The 21,260-nt window shown below is 38.2% G+C and overlaps 1 protein-coding gene across 1 annotated transcript; it reads right to left on the bottom strand.

Moving 5' to 3' along the window:
- Positions 1 to 4,321: 4,321 nt before the first annotated feature.
- On the bottom strand, positions 4,322 to 20,645 carry wdfy1 (WD repeat and FYVE domain containing 1). The gene is made up of 12 exons (XM_042486521.1): positions 20,450 to 20,645; positions 17,744 to 17,811; positions 17,545 to 17,618; positions 17,290 to 17,344; positions 14,106 to 14,256; positions 13,894 to 14,006; positions 9,224 to 9,350; positions 8,141 to 8,246; positions 6,840 to 6,941; positions 6,621 to 6,751; positions 6,364 to 6,472; positions 4,322 to 5,499 (listed from the first exon to the last, which is right to left on the bottom strand). Exons 1-12 carry the CDS (start codon positions 20,584 to 20,586, stop codon positions 5,440 to 5,442), a joined length of 1,233 nt encoding a protein of 410 aa, XP_042342455.1. The 5' UTR covers positions 20,587 to 20,645; the 3' UTR covers positions 4,322 to 5,439.
- Between the last annotated feature and the right edge of the window lie 615 nt (positions 20,646 to 21,260).

Raw genomic sequence — 21,260 nt, 5'->3', positions numbered from 1 at the left:
AACAACCAAAATCTATTAAGTTCATTGTTAAGTCAAAGTGGATGTTTGTGCACAAATTTCAGAAAAGTCTAATGAACTCTAATCAAATCATTGTTGAGTTCAAGTAGACGTTTGTGCCAAATGTGAAGAAAGTTACAGCCTTTTAGAGATTAACAAGAATGAAATAGATATGCTATGTTACAGTGACCTTAACCTTTGAACTGAAAAATTCTAATGATTTCATTCTTGAGTATAAGTGGATGTTTGTGCCAAATTTAAGGAAATTCCCTCAAGGCATTCTTGAGCTATCAGGTTCAAAAGAATGAGACGGACTAACAAATAACCTGAAAACATAATGCCTCCAGCCATGGCTATCGCCAGCATTGAGCCTTAAAAACAAACAAAACAATGACATAAACATATCAGAATATCTTTATTAGGCATCAATTTTCTTTATCTTTCTGAGTCCTGGTCTGAGGGCTCAGAGAGACATAAGTCAGTACTGTATTGTCAACAAAAGTATTTAAAAATACAATTATTTTGAGAGATACATTAACAACAGCAAGTGTCTTTCACAAGCATCTGAAGAGAAAAAGTCAATTTACAGAGTTTGAGATTATGGGCTATGGTGTTGTGGAAAATGGACTTTTAAAAGTGTCGATGTGGCCTTTCATCAGTATGAAGGCCATCCATTCTAGTGTTTGACGAACCAAAGATGACAAAAACAAAATGAGCCCCATGACTGCTCCATCCAGGCAAATAAACTATTAACAACATGAGAAAACCTCCTTCCTTCCTGCGACCGGCCGGCAGTTCTGAAGATCTATTTCATTAGCAGTTTCTGTAAACAGCTAATCCTGCCATCCATCATACCTTTAACATCTTGACCATCTGCTGTGGAGTTCAGCCTCCAGAGCCAGAAAGCCTTTTATCACCGAATGCAATCTGTTACAAGGACATGATAAAAAGTAATGACTGGGAAAAGCATGTCCGGTTAACTGAAAAAGGAAAGCTTTGACTCCTGATTGTACGGCAGCATCGTAAATAACCCTGTAGATCCCAGATGACGCACCATGACATGACTTTATGTGACACTTAGGGTTGGATTGAGGTCAGTTTGCCAATTTCAGGGGTATGACTTTTCCAGACCAATCCAGGATGCCGGAGATTTGAAAATGTGAGCTACGTGAATCACGCAAATCAGTCGAGGATATCTAGGAGAAATTACATAATTGGAATTTCAATCTAAAAAGGGAAAAATGACTAACCCTAACCCTATCCCAAACTGACGGTAAGTGGAGTTTGCAGTGAAAATATGCATATTGTTTGGTGTAAACTTAAATGTTTAAATTATAAAGTTACAGTACATAGTTACCAGCATCTACAGGTCCATTATGCACCATTAAGTGGGATGAATCTCTTAAACATTGGACAGCCGAAACTCTGTTAAGTGGGGTTCGTTCATTCTGTCGGTATATTTTCCACCTTTTTCTTTTTGTCCTTTGCCGATCATACACCTGGATACTGATGTTTGACTGAAAACTGTTTAGCTGGTTTCTAATATGACAGAAGTTCAGCTATATTAAGAGTCTTGAAGGTGCAAAAAACTGTACTAGTCATGTTATTTATACAAACAACAGATCAAATGACTGTGTAATTAAAAGGGGGCCACTCAAGGAAAACTTCACCTGCAAAATAACCATTTGATTAATAATTACTAATTTCATTTTACCTTGAAATTGTGAAGAAAACTGATTTTCTCACATGCCTCCCCGGTAAACAAAGAGTTCAAGAAGGGCAAATTTCAGTCATGATGGTCCACATTTGCAAAATATACGTTAAAACATCCGTATACAAACTCTCACACAACTCATATGCTCAGTACTTCCCAAACACATTAATTTTTGCTAAAAAGTTACTAACTAATACTTAAGTTTAAACGGACCCTCAAACTGGAGGCACAGGGGAAAACAGTTCAAAAACACTGAAGGTAACAAGCAGTGGCTTATTAATATACAATTAGTCATTTTCCAGGTGAAGCATTCCTTTAAGCTCACTGTTTTGACTTTATGGTCCCTGACCTTATTGTATTGGTTCAGTGTTAACGCTTTATGAGCCAAATACACCAATTACACCAATACACCACCTGCCGGCACCAAACGCAGACAAAGCCAGCAGCTAGCTGTTGAAGATGATGTGCCAGCTGATAAAGCGTTTTAAACTGAGTTTACAGTGGACAGAAATACGAGTTCAAACACTAAATGCTAACATTGGTCCTTGTCTGCTGGATGCTTAAATAGGCAGGTGCTTGTCACAACTTTAACTTTATTTTTTGTGTTTACAGCTTGTTCTGCTACCCCTGATGGCTCCCAAACAACAATAGTTATCACGGCTTTTAAATATTGCACATTTTATTTACTCTTTCTAAAGTACTTAGCTGCACAAACAATATATTTATGTTAATAAAAAAAAATAGTGTGACATGAAATGTGTCGTTTCTAGCCATTGAGAATTATCACCCAGCTTTAGAGTTGTATGTAGCTAAAAGGGGCCTTTTCGCTTTTTTCAACTTATCATAATGGTCTCGCTAATGTTGCTCTGTGTTGCATAATTACACAACTGCCTGATTACATATTCACCATATCATCTTTATAAAGTGTGTCGTCAATGTTGGGTTTTTCTCAGGTTGTTTTGCTGCACCCGAATGGCCACAAAAAAATCAATCAATTATTGCGCTTTAATATTATACATGTATTTTTTTTCTGATAACTATGACAGGCAATTTAAGGCAGATTTAATTCAATACAGACATGTCCACTGACGGAAAAAAAGTCATTTCCACCTTGATCAAAATTCATTTTTGGATGGAAACTACAACTGAATAGAAATGCTCAAATTAAAATAAAATAAAAAATAAAAAAATTGGACATTCATGCAATAAATTGGCTACTGACAGACTAAGTGTCAGCTTTCAGTCAAACCCCAAGTATTATTGTATATGGTTTAAGGTCTTGATGATGAGAAATATTGAAAGTCCTAATTCTGCTGGATGGGCACAAAGAAAAGTAAACAACACTTTACAATGATAATAGATAAATACTTTACTACAAATATAAATATACACTACATGATCAAAAACCTGGAATGTGACTACATTTTGAAATCAGGAATTCCAACATTTTAATGCTATTTTTTTTCCCCACTTACAATAAGGCAAGCGTTAGACTAACATTAGAAGATACCAGCCGTTATTTACAGGGACGCTACATTGAATCCAGCTATTACCCCTCCCAAATCTGAACTTACAAATAAAAAAAAAAAAAGAAATTTTAACTCAAAGACAAAAGACCACGAGTTGTGCAATTCAGTGCAGTGGTGAGAGCGTTATGAGACAACCTTGATACACAGATGTGAGGGGGGAGGAGAGAGGGCTCAGCACAGAATTTGAGAACAAAAAGGACAGGATGAAAGGAAACGCAAACAAGACATCCAGAGCTTTAGAACAGAGTGAGCGCATGAGAGTGAATGAGCGTGAATGAACAGTCGTAAGCACTGATGAACCACTAAAAAGGCTTTGTGAGCGTGTCCTTCTCTCTTTAAGGCTTTGGAAGGAACACAGGCAGCCCTGATGTGACCCGCGATTCAGCTGAGGACGATTCAACACGCCAGCATTTAGTGCTACATGTAGTTTCGAGGACCTGTCCAAAACTTAAGTGCCTTCTCCCTCTGGTGGGAGAAGATCCAATTTTGTACAATAGTTATATTTTAAATTAAATATGAAAAGTAATTCTCATGAGGCGTTTATATTTTGTGTTTAAGCCATCAGTGCTATATGGTATCTACCTACACAATTAAAGTTCTTTAAAGAGAGCTATAAATATCTAGGAAGTGGGTGATGTGCTATGTTTAAAGGGTCAGTTCAACCCAAAATCAGACATACAAAAACATATTTTTCAATCAAGCTACATGGCACTCAGCTTGTGGTGCTCAAAGTGCCAAAAAATAAATATTTGAAAAACTCAACAGCAATGTCTCTTTGCAGAGACATGCTGATACATTCAGCAGGTGTAGTTGGATGCAAAGAAAACCATTTTTACATGGAATTGCTCACAAAAAGATCTGTGGATTATCTTGAGTCTTGAGTTACCAGGTCTTTCTGCAAAGAGGCATCGATGTTGAGTTTTTCCAAACTTTTTTTTTTTTTTTTTGGCGCTGTGAGCACCATAAGCCAAGTGCCATCTAGTTCCATTATATTGGAGAGAAGGCAGACATCTCTACAGCTGATATCTCCAACACTCACAACTCACACTGAAACAATCCAGACTGATAAAAAGCACTACAGGTAAGAGGATGAAAAATGCATTTTCTTAATTTGGGATGAACTGTCCCTTTAAACTTGATTTTACCACAATCAGACTCAAACCCATAAAGCTGAAATCATCACAAGTCTTCAAATCTTGAGTTGTAATTTGACAGGTAAACCTCAAGAACGGCTGCGACAGGGTGTTTGATGCTGCCGCCATCAGTGCATGTTACTATGGTAACATATATTTCCCATGCCTCACGTGGCTGGATTGGTGGAGTCACGCAAACATCCAACAAGTACATTTTGTGGCAGCATCTCTGAGTGCATCATGAGATTTTTTTTCATATATGAAGAAAGAGGCTGTTGTATCGATTTTTTTCCCACGCTCCAGTGATTACACATTAATTATGGTTACAACTGACATGAAGAGCCCCTGCCGCCCAGTGACGACCTACAGATGTAAAACCTCCTGAGAGTGATTTAAGGCCAACTAGTGAAAGGAAAGAAAACTGAAAAAAGAGAGGAAAGAAAGACAGAAAAAGCTGATCATGCTGATCAGAGAGTCATTTCAAGCGACTATCTACTGTACACATGACGCAGGGGTATTTACAGATGATTAGGGTTAACAGTGACGGAGTAATATGCAGTTAGTGGGCCACAGTAAAAAGCAAGCTAGTGTGTTTGTACAGGTCAGCAATTTAGTGAAACCTAACTTTACAGTATAAGGGTAATAAAAAAATGACCTTTTGTCAAAAGAAGCATGGGAAATATTAATATAATGTAAACACTAATACCAACACCAGTCCTCCCAATAGGAGAAACCATTACAATACATGCACACGTGTACACACACACCATTGTGCTTAGGGTTCAGATCAGAGCAAAAAGTCGAAAATTAGTCGCACACACGTTCATGTAGGACCGACAGTCAGGGAAATTAAAGACAGGTTTGTTTTTAGAAGCAAAAAAAGAAAAGTGGAGGGCGACACTGTTGACACACACACACATTCAAATATACACACACACACATTCACCAAGAGCAGGCCTGGTTGTAGCTGAAGATCCCAGGAGTGATGGGGAGATGTACTATACAGACGGGTTTCCATGACATTGGCGGAGAGTGGGGGGGGGGCCATGTAGTCGAGCTGGGCCAATCAGCGCGAAGAGAAGCCTGTTGCTAAGCTACAGCCAACCACCTGCGTCACATCCCAGATCTGTGGAGACAAACAGCCAATAATAATGACAGAGGCCTGGTGCTAAGCGTGTTTACGGTTTCTGCATCCTTATTGAGAGGACTCTGTTGTTGCTCCAGTACTTTCAGGATGTTTTCAGATTATTGATCTGCTACTTTTAAGACTTTGAGACACGTTTACTATTAATTGAAACCAAACAATGGAAATAAATACAAGGGAAAAAAGCCCTACAAAATATACTGGTGCATCGCCAAAAAAAAAAAACTTGTAAAAGTTCATTTTTATTTGTAATTGAATTAAAAAAGTTAAATGTTCATATATTGTATATATTTATTACATGTAAACTGAAATATTTCCAGCCTTTTTTGTATTAATTTTGATGATTATGGCTCACAAAGCTTATGAAAATCAGAAATCCTGTACCTCAAATGAATAGAATAGACTATGTTTTTGAGTCAGGTGTTTCTAATATTTTGGCGCAATATTTTATTTATTTATTTTTACATTTTTCTATATGTAGGGCATAATAATTGAAATTAAATAGAAAAAGAAATGTTTGAAACATTTTAGTTTATGTAATGAGTTTCAAATATATTAAACTTTCACTATCCCAAATAACTGATGGAAAATAGTGAACTTTTTTACAGTATTCTGATTTTTTTAGATGCACCTGTGTAAAACACCATACATGATCCATAAACCAACAAATCTTTTTTTTTAAGGTTGAGTTTAGGGGACGGCCTGCAAACTGCCTGATTTCATACCAGGAATCTGACTCTGGAGAGGAGAGAAACTTGAAAAACCTGGTTAGTTTTGGTGTAATCAGTCTGTGTTTGACACTGAATACATGCATGAACGATCTGGTATCAAAGAACTGTTGTTGACCTTAACAATGCGGTCGCTTCCACATGTGACCATCAGGCCTCTGGATGGGTCCATGTCCATGTGGGCGATGTTGTGTTTCCCCTCGTGGAACGTGGCCAATGGTGTTCGACTGTGCAACACACACACACACACACACACACACACACACACACACACACACACGCACACACACACACAAACAGAGCATTTAATCAAAGTTGCCCTCATGACTCTGGAAACATTTGACCAATAATTACTCAGAGACGCCCTTTACTCACTCTTCTTCTTTGATGGTGTCAAAGCAGGCGTCACACACCCGCACCGGGAACTCGAAGCCCATGATTGGGAACGTGGTGCGTTTAGAACTACATTTCCCACACACTGCCTTCCCACACTTCCTGCAGTGATGCTGCACGAAGAAAAACACTCATTTTATTAGCATGACTGATGGACTGAGGGAATCACAGCTGCTAAAGACACTGATCAGACTGTCCTACCTGTCTGAGCCCCAACGTCTTAGTGTCCCACATCTGCTTGATGTTCCAGAAGAAAGGCTGCTCACACTTCTGACAAGAGTCGCTGTCTAACCACTGAGGCGCCTGCAGAGACACACGTGAATGACCGTTAAAAAGGTAAATCATTTCTGTAAAAGAGGTAAAAGCTAAAGATAAAATCACTTCCTGTACACTCTTATTCTGTTAATTCTATTTCCTATTTTGATTATGCAGGACCTTTATTGTGAAGCCTTCTTGGTGGAAACAGGATATGACCACACAAATGTTTGAGGATGACGGAAGGAAAATGCCAAAATGCTTGCAATCATTTGTTTTCTTTGTGTTTTTAACTGACATTGTGGAGGATGTGTAAATTGAAGTGTATCGCTGTCGCAGCGCTCATGCTAAAAATAGCTGCTGACGTAATTGACATCGGTAATGTTAATGTCACTGTGATTGATTGATATGCTTGTTTCAGGTATGTACATAGCAATGGAATTTATGATTGTGTATATACTCACATGGTTTATGGTTGTGATGTTTCACTTTTGTAAGAGCTGATTTTATTTATTTGTGTGTGCTTTCAGCTCTCATGGTGTGTTTTTGGAAGGTGTGTTTTTGAAGGTTTGTATTGTTAAAGGAAACTAACAGCTAAACTGTCTGGCCTGGGGTTCCCTATAACATGACGTCAAAGGATAAACATGTAGAAACACACATGAGGTCAACTAAATTAACTCTCCACGTGGACAAGTGCTGCAAAAATCCTCTTTACCAATGCAAGGAGCACGAAAATAAAGGTATATACTATTAGAGTGTTTCAAAAAGCAAACCCGAACTCTTGCATTTATGTCTGAGCTGATAGTATAACACCCTTTATTTCATAATAGTCAAATTCAAGACCATTCTTTTTAGTTTGGCCTTTAACTGAACTTTAACTGTTAATTTTTTGACTACTAACTTATACATTTAATTCTGTTTTACTAGATGTATATTGTACATATTATTAATTTTGCTGTTACCCTTTCTTTTACCTTTTATCTTCTATTTAGAGTATTTTATTTATTTACTCATTATTAATATTATACAGATTTTTTTTTTTTAATCTTTTTTTTCTGTGAGTTTTATCCTGCCTCTTTATCCTGACTTATGGTAGTGTTTCCTCAGTTCCTGGTTTTAATCAGTACTCTTATTTCCATGCGTCAATTAATTACAATTTTTTACCCATGTGCCTGTCTACTTGTGTGTGTGTCACAGTTTTGCTTATATGAAAAGTGCTATACAAATAAAATCTGACTGATGCAAACCTCTTCTCGCTGTGTGTCCATGTTCCACACTGCCATGCCTCCGTCGGCCGAGCACGACACCAACTGCCTGGTCAACTGCAGGTAACGCAGGGCCTGAACACGCTCGCTGAGGGACGCATTACATTCAGAGAACAAAGGAAAAGGGAGAAAGGTGGTAATAATTATAGTCTGAACCTGCATAAGGCACTATTTTCAGAGAAATGATGGGGAATCAACATCCAGCTCTGCAGCTCCACAGCCTTTCGTCACAATTTGTCTTGGTGTTTAGGCAGCGTGTTTGCTGTGTAGTTCAGTCTTAGCAGCTCGCATGAATAGGAAAACATTTCCAGTAAAAATGGCTCGGAAAGAAAAGCTCATATCAACACAATTTAAGCTCCCTGTCAGCAGCAAACAACACATAGAGTTAGAATTAGAGCATTAGTCAGAATGGTTGAAGAAATATACATATAAAGCGCCACATAATAATAAGGTAAGGATAAAAATTATAACAATACAAAATCACAAGCGAATCAGGAGAACTTTGAAATTCAAACTAAAATGCCAAAAAAATCAAAGGGTCATCCAGCATTTCTACTGTTTTTTTTTTAAAAAAAAAAAGCTGACTCACGCACCTACTTTTATCATTTAGGTGACTACTCTGACTACACTGACAATAGCACTTTTGCTCAACTGTCATTCCACTACTGTAACATGTTTTTTAATCTCATATATCAAAGTCTGTTAGGTACATCTTAATATGCATAATGGAGAAGAGGAGGAGAAAAAGACAAAAGTTGTGTCATAACAGAATTTAGGACATGTCAAAATTACAAGAGCATCACGACTCTCATTCTTATGGGTTTCTGAGAGACAAATCTCTGTGCTGTAAAACCAGCACGCACCAGTTTACACGGGCTTTGTTGATGACTCCTGTAATGAAGGGAGGGGTACTTGGAAGTGTTGAAATATGTATGAAGACTGAGAAGAGGAGATAAAAGCAGAGCCGGTGCTGGGACAGCTGTTACTGACACCATTTTCATCATCTCTCCTCACACAGAAGGGACAAAGCAAATCCAGCATCTGTTTATACTTGAATGGACTTACTGGTGTCCCTGCAACAGTAACGTTCGTCCTTTGCGGCCCCCGATGTCCCACATGATTACGCTGTGGTCGGAGGCCCCTGAGAACAGCAGCCTCTGGACGGGGTCCCACCACAGGGTTGCTATACTACCTGGAGAGAAAAAGAGGGAAAAAAACACACTTGTTACATGTGTTATTAATGTCTGTTTGAGGGTAAGTCTTCTAATCTGACCTGTTGGCTCCACCTGGTGCCTGCTGGGAGAACTACAGGAAGCTGCAAAACACCTATAACCTGAAGATAAGTGCATTTGGTATGATGGAGGACAAGGGCCATATTAAAGACAAAAAAAAGTTAGATTTCCAGAATAAATTCATAATATTACGAGAATAAAGTTGTAATACTATGAGGAAAAAAAGTATGAATAAGTAAGTAAGAATAGAATCGTTTTTTTAAAGGAAGGGGATATTGCATTACAGAAATAAACACATTGCCAGCACACTATAAATCAGGTGAGAGCACAGGTCAACAGGTTACCTGTTGACACATAACACGTGTGTGGCACTGCAGGACACCGGGGACAGTGGTTGCCAAGGAGGCTGCCTGTGCACTCACCTGTTTCATAGTTTGCTGTCAATATGTTTATTTCCCTAATAATTAAATTCCGACTTTATTCTCATTAAATTCCAACTTTTTTTCTTGTGAAACTACGACTTTATTATCGTAATATTACAACTTTATTCTCAAAGTCTCAAAAAAAGAAAAAGAAAATTCTAAATGTAGCCCAAAAATTCTGCTGTACAGTTGGAGCTGGAGGACCCGCTCTCATTGAATTTGCACGTGCCCTTTTCTTTTCTGATGTTGTGCAGCATACTTATTAAATGAGATCTGGATCTTATTATTTGCTTCATTACCGGACTATTTCATTCCTCGCTTGCCAAAGACTGTGGCACTCCTCCAGGCTACCACACTGTGAGCTCAGAGTATGTTCATAACAGAGTGGACATCTTAAGCCCTTGGTATGAAAAGAGCATGAAAAAGCTCAGAGATGTTAAATTAAAATTGTGTTATCAAATAATATAACAGAAACATTCATTATTTAACTCAAAATTGAAAAAGAAAATCCAAATTCTAAAATGAATGTCCAGCTATAAGTCTCAGCTCCTTTAGACACGAGGCTAACAGCTCCCTTAGCCCGGGACTAACAGCTCCCTTAGCCCGGGACTAAGAGCTCCCTTAGCCCTGGGACTAAGAGCTCCCTTAGCCCTGGGACTAATAGCTCCCTTAGCCCCGGACTAACAGCTCCCTTAGCCCTGGACTAAGAGCTCCCTTAGCCCCGGGGCTAACAGCTCCTTATCCCAGGACAAACAGCTCCCTTAGCCCCGGACTAACAGCTCCCTTAGCCCCGGACTAACAGCTCCCTTAGCCAGAGGCTAACAGCTCCCTTAGCCCGGGGCTAACAGCAGCATGAAAAGCCCATGAGTCAAATTCCTTGCTTTTTCTGACTCTGATTGATCGGGGTTAGTTTTAGGGTTAGATTATTCCCCACATAAAGTAAGTTAAAAAAAAACAAAAACATGCTTTAGGAAGTTTGATTAAATGTAAAAGAGGTTAACGGATATCCCAAAAAAATCAATCCCACATTAAAATCCTGAAACAAGTTGCATGTTTAACATATAAGGAAAACAGACCAAAAGCTGCTGCCTTCGGTCTGAATAAGGGATGCCACTGAAAGATCAACCTGATAAACGTTTATGGAATTTCACTGTTAGCTTTTAGGGCTTTTAAAATAGTTTTTGGTTGTTTTTTTAACCAGCAAAGGTTATGTCCTGTTCTTGGCCCGTGGCCTTATTCAGCAGAGAACTCTGTTGTGTTCGGCTGATCAGCCACACTGCTCTGACCATCTGCCTTCTCCTTCTCTGTCTGTGGCCAAGAAAAGCACACAGCTACGCCGTTACAGTGCAGCACACAGCCGATGACTTAAATGCTTTAACTGTATTTCTCTTTGTTGAATCACACATTTTCCCAGACAAGTCAGCTTTCAACAACTTAATTCTTTCCATGTTTCCAATGAAACCTTCAGCATTCAGAAGAAATCTGGGACAATAGAGCTCCTGAAGTGAGACAAGTCATATGATGAATAATAGCCTGCGGCAGGTGGTAATGGACTGACTGGGCTTGCAGTGACTGTACATGAGTCACAGGGCCACCACATACACTCAAAGCACCCCACTAACACAGAAACCTGCCATCAAACGGACTTTTAAAGCCCTCTCTTGTACTTTGCAGTATACACAATTATACACTTCTTAAACACCTCTTTGATACACAACCGTATGGAGCCAGAGAACACAACTGGATCTGCATTTATGACCAAGTAATTAACATCAATCAATGTTTAGTCAAAACAAGCATGTAGAAAAATGAAAAGTGAAAAGTGGCATTGGTAAAGTTGTCATAAGTGCATTTACATCTTCTAATTTAGGACATGTTCAGGGCTTTCTTTGGGAATTCTTTTTTTAAAATTATTATTATTTTAGGATGCCTATTAACATCAAGCAACGGACTGCTGATGAAAACTAGCTGCCCAGCTAACTCAGTTGCATTTGCATTTGTTTAAATGTGGATTAATATACATTGTCCCTTCTTAAATAGATAAATTATAAATTACAACCACAACAGACACCTTTTTCTTTCTTTAGAGGCGGTGGACAATTTGATAAAAGGAAAAAACAAACAAACAAAAACACATTTATAACAAGAGCAAGTAGAGCAACCATGACGTGAGACTAAATTGAGGTCTAACCTTTCCACTCTGTTTTCCAAATTTGATCAATCAGAATTTCCATTAAATATTTGGGTGGAACTCCTGCTTGTGCACTGTTTGAGCCCAACACCACACCCATTAATAAGTATTATTTTCAGTCCAATTAATAGGTATTATCATGAGCACCAAGAGAGATCAAAGCGTGAGCAGGAAATAAAAAGAATATATAATTAGTGAGCTGATTTGTATTAGGCTTGGGTGGTATCAAGGCACTACAGTATACAAGGTTTTTAGAAATCCAAAAGGTATGATTTCAAATACTTTCTAAAGTACACGCTCCTCTTTCTATTAAACTGATGTGGCGATGCTGCATTGAGGTGATATATTGCAGTGTACAGCACACGCCACCAGAGGTTTCACTGGCAGCTGAGATAAATGGCAACAACAAGTGGTGGGGATTACGTTACAGTACTAGTAAAAAGCCAGCGGCGGATAGATACTGGTGAAAAACAGCATGTAGAGCCAAAATTTGGTCAAATCTATCTCTGGGTACTAAGAGGTGATTGTTAGATCATTGGAATGACAATCCAAGACAGTTTTGGCAAGTTTTATTTTGTTTCTGCGTTCGAAAGTAGTGTTTTGTTTTTTTTTGATGAATTAACAAAGCAGTTATACTAGCCTTAATTTGGTAAAAAGAGAAACTTGAATTCAGAAGGTTTACGGCTGTGTTTTTTTCTGTTTGATAAGGAAAAAAGGTGTATAAATATTTCCTTTCTTTAAATTTGAACTTGCCTCCCGAACACACTTCCGAGCTGAAACCACGGGGAGGGCAGCAAAACACACCTGTGTAAATCCATCAGCTATCACCAGTTGCTATGCTAAAAGTGGCCAGTTGGAAAATTTTGACTTATCACCCAACTCTACATTGTAGGTTTCATGCCACAGTGACTTCTATCTGCAGTATTTATATACCCAAGACCCCGATTAGATGTCAGGAACGTACTAAAGTATGAAAAAACAGATACCACTCAAGCCTGATTCGTATATTTTATGTTTTCTAAATTTTAAAAGGCAAAGTCAAGTCAGATGAGTCATCCCTCACCCTGTTTTCAACAGGCTCTTGGGCACATCTGTGGTAATTGCCTGAAGAACAACACATGGAAGTGTTTGTTTCACACAGTGGAGCGTCCCATGGGCTCAGGTTTTGTTGTAGGATCCATTTCCTCAGCACAGAGCCCGTGAATACAAATCCCATCTGAGTAACACATTCCTCCTTTGAAGAAGCATTTTAGTTCTTTAAAATGACAATACAGCAAAAAAAGTTGCCCAATCTTAACTCAAACAAGCAGATCTGGGAATTTCCAGAGCAGTATGAGAGATAATATTTTCCAACATCATCATCCTCTCAAACCAAATGATGGGATTTTTTTGTGGAGAAGTGGCCTCACATCCTGCCAACAGAGCTCTCTGCTCACTTGGAAATTCAATGTCAGACCCCGTAAAGCTTTTTGTGGCTCAATGCTCGATTTGACCTCGCGTATGCAGGCGTTTCCTTTATTTCGGCACTTAACTCTGACCAATATTAATACCGTCCTTCCTGTTCAAACCAGAACTTTTCATAACGTCTAAACGCTGTTAAACTTTTTTTGCAAAACCACAGAGCATATGTCGTCACACTGGATTTCTTTCACTTTCTTGCATAGTGAATTTATGAGGAGAAATCTGGGTCATCTGATTTACTGTGGCCACATCTGCATATCTGAGTTCAGCATCAGAGGCCTGTTTGTGTGTAGAAATATGCGAGGAAAACTATTTGTTCTGAGACCTTGTGTTATTCACCTACGGATGCAGAAAACAATAGTTCTGTGTCCACGATAGACGTCATTCTTTATGTGTGTTTGTAGGCGTGTATGCAGTGTGTGTCTTTACCTTCATGGCCCTTTAGTGTAGTGATGGTGGAGTACGTCTGCTTCTCCAGCTTCAGCAGCGTGATCTGTCCTGAGTAATCGCCGACAAAGGCATGCTGCGTCTCGTGATCGTATCTGAGCAGTTAGTCAGGGCTCAAACAGACTCCACGTTACTAATCGGCTGATACGTATTCCTGATATACTGAGTACAATCAGCGAGTGATTGAAGGATACTGTAGGCAGGAGGCCCAGGCTGTGAAGTAGTGTCTCCCCAGCATGCTGCCGCTCTGGGTGCACATCCAGCTCACACTCTTGTCGTGGCCGGTGCTCACCACCCACTCACTCTCCAAGGAGAACACCATATCTGACACACGGTTCTGGTGGGCTGCAAAACACACACATTAGGCGTTAAACATGCACAAGTCATGCTGGATAAGCATCAAACAGGAGCATATCTGTTCCATCGGGAGTTATATCTGAGCCGTCATGGATAAGACTAATTTGCCCTGTCTATGTGATGCTGCTGATCCAACCAGAGGGTCCGCTTTGTGTAGCACTAATCCAGTCTTAGACGGACCAATCCCTTCAAACGATCTGTACTCTCATCAGTCTTAACAACCCGTCTGGTTATCACATCTAAGGTAGCCTTGCATGTCAGACCTATCTGCACGCTTTCTGTCAGTGCTGTGCCAGTGCGAGAGAAAGGTCTGGCTGCACCCATCATTAGAAAGAGAGAAATTCCTGGTTGCTCTGTAGATTATTTAAATGTGGGTCAAAAACTGGTGCTCATGGAAAATGGGAACTAAAAGGATGAACAGGAAGGAAATCCAGGCACTCTAAAAAAAAGTGAAAAATAAGGAGAAATTACATTTAAAAGCCTTTACTGTCGTGGCTAAATCATTTAAAAAAAAAAAGCCAAAATCTTCATCAGGGCTTTAAAATCTACGATAAAGTTGGAGTGCCTGGATTTCCTTCATGCAATCATCATTATTTGACACTCATTAAAAAAAAATAAATTTCTCTAGACCGTCTTGGGCGTCACTCAACCCAGGATGCAGCAACGGTGCACCCGTAAAATAGTAACATGCAGACAGCAGAGGGCGAGGAGAATTTCATCTGAAACATTGCATTGCCACTGAAGAATACAGTGCGAGCTGAATGGAGCTACTATCTGGTAAAAATCCCTGCCCTCATTTAGAAGTACTGTCTCTGGGGGAAACAGAAACAGATCTCAGGTTTAGGTACATGTCCGTAGAGATTACGCACAGGCCTTAAGGTAAATTTAATAATGTCTTTGTTCTCCAAGTGTACAAAACAGTGAGACTATTAAAAGTGAGGCCAAAAATAACCCTTAAGACATTTTTTTTTTACATACTGACTTTCTATTCCACCATGTACTTCTTTTAATTAATGAGGAAAGTCTATATATATATATATATATATTTTCTTTTACGGCTTTCAGCAATGAGGATGAAACTTTGATTTCTCTGTCCTCTTTTCTTTTCTTGTTCTTCTTTTTCTGAAAGACTATTTCCTCCTGGAACTGGATGAAGTAGCAAGCCTCTAAGACACATTTTCAGGTGAATCAATACCTAAATATATCTGCTGTGTTTGGTGTAACCTGCTGCTGCTCTAGGCGTGTGATGGAGCAATGATTTTTTGTCCTTTGTGCAGAGTGGGCAAAACACACTGCTGCTGCCGTCAACAAGTTTACATAAAAACTCAGCAAAGACTTTGCTGATTAACCTGAACTACATAGACTTCCATCCTGTCCATCGCTGTCATCTCAGTTCAAATCTGACTGAACACGATATGTTAGCTGTTTTCAAGCAGTGGCTTGTGGGCTGCTAAAATAATAAAAGAGTCAATATTCCCTTGTCTGCAGCTCTGAGGAAAGACACACTGACAGCCAAGAGGCAAATGACGATGTTAAGCCCTGCCCGTCTTTGAAGTGCTCACATCCTCAGGCCTGTTTGATCTGATTGTGAGTCATGTTTTTGTGCTTTTCGGGCTCTGCTGCTTGATTTTGCTACAAGTGGTAGAGGCCAGATGGAGCGTTCCAGTGGTGACGCTGACGTGGTGTTTTGTCCTCTAAAGCAACAGACTGTCCATTACTTCCATATGATCCTCTTCTGAGGTTCCTACAGCTTAAGGCATAATAGATTTAAGACTTTTTGAGACTTCTTTAATGACATTCTGAATTAAATTTTAAGACCAATTTTACAATAACTGAAATAACAAAACAAAGCAAACTAAAAAACAAAAACTGGTGCTTAAGGACAATTTTGCCCAAATGTTGTGTAATTTAAAACATGATTTTTGTTGGGTACACTACCCTGATCTGCCTGAAGTTAATGCAAGCATTTGGTGAACTATTTTAAAAAAAGTTATCAGAGCTATAGGGAGATATATGTTACCAATTATTTTGAGATTTAACAATGCAATGTACAAAAAAAAAAGATTCATAGACTTCCCATGTCCCAAACATTTTTTACGACTTCTGAAAGACTGATTTAAGGTATTTTAAGACTACTTAAGGCCTTATTTTTAGATTCATGAATTCAATGCCTTTTAAGACTTTTTAAGGAACCACGGGAACCTTGTGAGGAGGCTGCTCATACAGTCACAGGAACTGTGTTCTGTTCATAACTAAGCGATTCTGACAATAAGACAGGAGATGAAAATAAAGATTATGACGAGGGCTGCAACGAACAGCTACTTTAATTATCGATCAATCTGCTGATTATTTTCTCCATTAATCCTTTAGTCTTTGAAATGTTTAAAAATTATGAAAAAAATGCCCATCACAACTTCAGAGGTCTGTTTTGTTTGACAATGTCCAAAACCCAAATATATTCTCTTTATAACAAATAAAAAAAAGCCTATATCCTCAACATATCGTCAACTTTAAGATACGCCTTTATTTTGAAATTCCCATGGCACGCCTTTGTCAGCATTTCTGTCCAAGCTGCCTGCTTCCTTAACAATCAAACAGTGCTAGCGGCACTAGGACCAGGCAGACAGTGGTAAGCAGCTGAGAAAATGACAATGAGGATATTTTCTTATGTAGTCTCATATTGATTGCAGATTTATAATAGATCCATGAGTGCAGGGCCCTGAATTGAATCAAAATCGCATCGTGACAGACTGATGAACTGTATAATTAACCAAAATAGTGAATGAAATAACTGCAGGAAGTTTTTAATTAAATATCTGAATTTTCTGTTGTGATCTGAGTCCTGCACAAGTAAAAAAGGTTCAGGTGTGGTATTGCAGTTTGCAATCATGTAAGAAAAATTTGAGCCCGTCAGTAAACAGAAACAACACATTAGAAAGTGGACTAATTCAGCCCAATCTCAACTTGTTGCTATATTCGACAATGCAATTGTGCGCATGTGTCGTCACCTTGCGTTCTCACCTGGATATGTTTTGACGTGGTTCATCTTGTTGAAGTCCTCAGAGATAAGAAACTCCTGGAAGGCAAGCAAAAACACACAAAAAAACAAGTTTCAAATCAAATAACTCTCCTGCCACCACGGGCATTTAGAGTCCAAATATTGAGATTGTGGCCTATCTAAACCAGACATTCAGGTTTTTCTGAACTACACTGTTGGAACAACCAAAGGAGTGATCTAGGAGCAAGAACATGAAGCATTTACTCGAGTTCACTCACCACAACAGCTCCATTGTCCTGGCCTATGAAGATACGTCTGCTGTCATGGTGGTACGACATGCAAGAGCATGGAGCTAAAAGAGAAAGAAATACAAGTTAGCTGCGAGCAGGGAAGTCACTGTACACATGCTATGTCATTGAGAGGCTGTAGTGGTTCAAATATAACTAAAAATCTTTTTCTCATTGCAGTAATACTTACAGGAGACTGTGTGGTAGATGCTCGGCCAATACTGACCGCTGTCTCTTTTCAGCCAAACTCGGATGGTTCTAAAGGGAAAATGTCCAAACATCACATTATTATCTATCTATTTATTATCTGTACTTTCATTTCATTTTAATGATTGCAGATGAAATTAATTAAAAGTGCAAATAAAGTGTCAGAATGGGGGGCACATTTATTTTGTAAAACAATAGGGAGCTGTTTTTATCATTCCTTTTTTAATTTAAAATTTCACTTGATTTTATAAAGAAAAAAAGTTTGATTAAACATTTGCGAAAGGCATTTAAACAAAGTTTTGTGTTTAGTTTGTTATATTCCAAATTCTAAATATTGACAGAAAGATTTTCATTTTTATTGTAAATGCATATCGGTTTCAAATATTGGTCAATTGTCTCCTTAACAGCTATTAATCAGTATCGGCCCCGAAAAACCAATATCGGTCAACCCCTAGTTAATATGTTGTCTATTTTGTGTAAAGAAGGCCAATTTTTACTTGCTGTTTACAGGACCTACCCTGCAGTTAAGCACACACTTAAAAAGAAAAAGGGTTTTCAATATACTTGATAAAATATTCATTGCAGAGAGCCCTCATTTGGGACTGGGATTAATCCTAATCTGGGACACCAGACCTAATTCTCTTTGCACACAATGCTAACTCTGTTCACAAAACCACACTGAAAAGTTTATGATTACAAGTCTATTAACAGTTTATTTCAATAATTTCAGTAAAAAATTATTCTTAGCAGATAACTTTTTTCGTATAATTTAATACATTTGTTGATGTTACTGTTTGATGGTTCAATAACAGACCATTTCTGATTATGTACTTTTGGCCATTAACAGACTACTAATACTATGTTGTATACACCACAAAGCAAACTTAATGCTTATTTTTAAACTCTATTTTAATACGTTTTGTGCAATAATACATTTTAATACTTACATGCTACACGTGGAACAATCATCCTTGGTTCAAAAGATTTGCTGAGTCCTTGGACTTCTTCAAACGTCAACTAAAAACCAAACTTTATAGGCTTCCTATAGCAACTCCATGCATTATGTTTTTCTTTCTTTTGGGCTTGTCTGTGCCTCATTGTACAGCGTTCCATATCGTTATTTACTGAACCTGAATTAATTAATTCACTGGTTAATTTTGTGTGTACATGTGTTTGTAAGTGCTTTGTAGCTGCGTGTTTTAAAAAAGTGCTTTATAAATAAAGTTTTACTTACTTACTTAAATTTCAGCATCTCCCCAAAATATAAAACAAGAAATAGGACACTTTTGCAAACATCATATGTACTTTAATACTGTTTTTACTTCAAGTGCATTTAAAAAAAAAAGGCATCTGTCAGCCTTTTAAAGAATCAGATTTACGGTTTTATTTCTGTTCCAGTAAAACATCTGCAAACTGTATCGAAAGCTGCACCTGTTTCATGGAGGAACCTAACTGTTAGTGTGCTGCCTCATCGCCCCATAACTTCCCTTTTTAGTATCAAGTGGGTTAGATGTATGATAAGAAACTGCATCACATTTCTTCACAGGCTTTAAGTTCCCGTTGAATGAGGATGTTGCTTCTTTACACTTGTAACCAAGCAGGACAGCCCTAATATCACTTATGTGAAGGCCGTTCTTACACTTTCACATCTGAGATTAACCCTCTACTGTCACAGTGAGAACAAGTGAGGACATCTGCCAAATGATGTTTAAATGTTTGCAATATGGACGTACTACTTACAATGTTAGCTCGGTAAGATTCTCCACAAATTAATCATTCAGTTAATTTTACTGAAATCTTGAGCACCAAAGAAAACCGTTTGATCGCCACAGTAAACAAGAAAGATCACAAAACAAAGCAAGGGAAAAATCTCCAGTGAACTACATTCAGTTATTTAACAGAATAATAATATGTTTCGTTTTTTCATGTAATTTCTTCTTCTTCTTTCTTTTTTTATTGCAAATTTTCAGGTAATTTTCTTTTATTATGCAATCTCTTCTGTAGTTGCTCATTACCTCATCACCGTCCTAGTGTTTGTAATAAAAACAAGGCAAAATTTCCCAGGTTTCAAAGGGTTAAATAAATAATTTGATTGTTACCATCTTTGCTGAGCAACAGTTTTGTGTGAGAAGAATTAAAAGCGTGTCCTCCCCCTGCTGAAGGTCCTAAAAGCGTTTAATTAAAACAAATTACGACATTTAAAACCTATTTAGATTACGAGGAGGACTTGAAGGCAGCAGTCGCTAATAAAAAAAAGTACGTTGTTTACTATGAGCAGTAGCTTGGTAGCTAGCTAGCTAGTTAAGTCAGTGGCCCAACGCATTATAAAAACACTACATGCAGCAATAATGAGTCGTAAACCCCCAAATTAAAGATACATTTTTTTAAAACAAGTTTTATTCTATTTTAATATAAGAGTCGGTTGTTTGATAGCGGTTATGTCATGGAAACGACTTCTCTATGGATTCCTGTCCCCACACCCTCTTAAGCTAACATTGGCTCAATATGCGATATCCCAGCTAAAACATTTCATTTTGACAGAGAGAAACTGCTGTTTTCTTTCTTTTGTTTTGTCCTTTTTTCAACCAACGCACCGAGAATTAAAAGTGTAATGACCAGTAAATAGACCGAGCCCGCTAGCGACTGCAGTTAGGCTAACGTTACCGTTAGCCTGCTTGGCAAACCTCACCTGTCCTCGCTGACCGTGATCACTCCATCCTCTTTTGGTATCAAAACGGCTGCGTTAACAGCGTCCGAGTGTCCCTCGATTTTGTTCAGAAGAATCGGTCTAGCAGTCTGGGGCCTGGAATGGATCTCCGCAGCCATGGTTTTAAGTCTCCAGCAGTGTTTTCCTTCAGCTGATTTTCCTCCTCACTCGCCAGTGAAGGAGGATCAGCTGACACCCGGAGCCGCTGTCAGGATTACCGTAATGACCACAAGAAGGAGGCATGAGAAATCAGTTTCACCAGATACCGTAATGCCCACAAGGCAAGTGCAGTTGTTTTTATTCTTGTTTATGTATATCTTGTAGTTCATTAGTATCTTTGTACACATATTTTATATTTTTGACTAATATACTAGTTCTATACATTGCATTGTGGTGTAAGTAACTTCTTTTAAATCACTTGCATTTATGTGATGTCTTTTAATTATTCCTTTTAGTTGTTTTTTATGTCTTTTAACTCATCTTTTAATTTAATTAATTTATTAAAATTTTTTTTTTTTTAAAATTTTATTTTAGCCTCTAATTTATCTTTTTACTTGCTTATTATTAATGTAATTGTTATTATTATCAGTCTTCTGTGTCTACCTCCTTTTTGTTACCGTATTTATCTAATATATGTCCTCAGTTCCTTACTTTATTCTGCCTTCACTCTTGTCTACCCCTTGTCAGCATTATTGACTGAATTGTTTTATCAACTTTGGGGTTTACAGCCTCGGTTTTTCCTTGTTTAAAGGTGCTATGTAAATAAAGTTTTTATTATTGAGACACAGTGTTA

This window comes from Plectropomus leopardus, chromosome 5, assembly GCF_008729295.1.
Source record: "Plectropomus leopardus isolate mb chromosome 5, YSFRI_Pleo_2.0, whole genome shotgun sequence".
Taxonomy (NCBI): domain Eukaryota; kingdom Metazoa; phylum Chordata; class Actinopteri; order Perciformes; family Serranidae; genus Plectropomus; species Plectropomus leopardus.
Note: the sequence above shows the minus strand (reverse complement) of the source record. Positions and strands in the feature narration are given on the sequence as shown.

Coding starts and splice junctions, on each gene's coding strand:
- wdfy1 (XM_042486521.1), bottom strand. CDS start 20,586: ATGGCTGCGGAGATCCATTCCAGGCCCCAGACTGCTAGACCGATTCTT. Junction 14,007..14,105: donor GCCTGGGCCTCCTGCCTACA/GTATCCTTCAAT, acceptor CTAACTGCTCAG/ATACGATCACGAGACGCAGC. Junction 5,500..6,363: donor GAAGCGACCGCATTGTTAAG/GTCAACAACAGT, acceptor TTGTCTCCACAG/ATCTGGGATGTGACGCAGGT.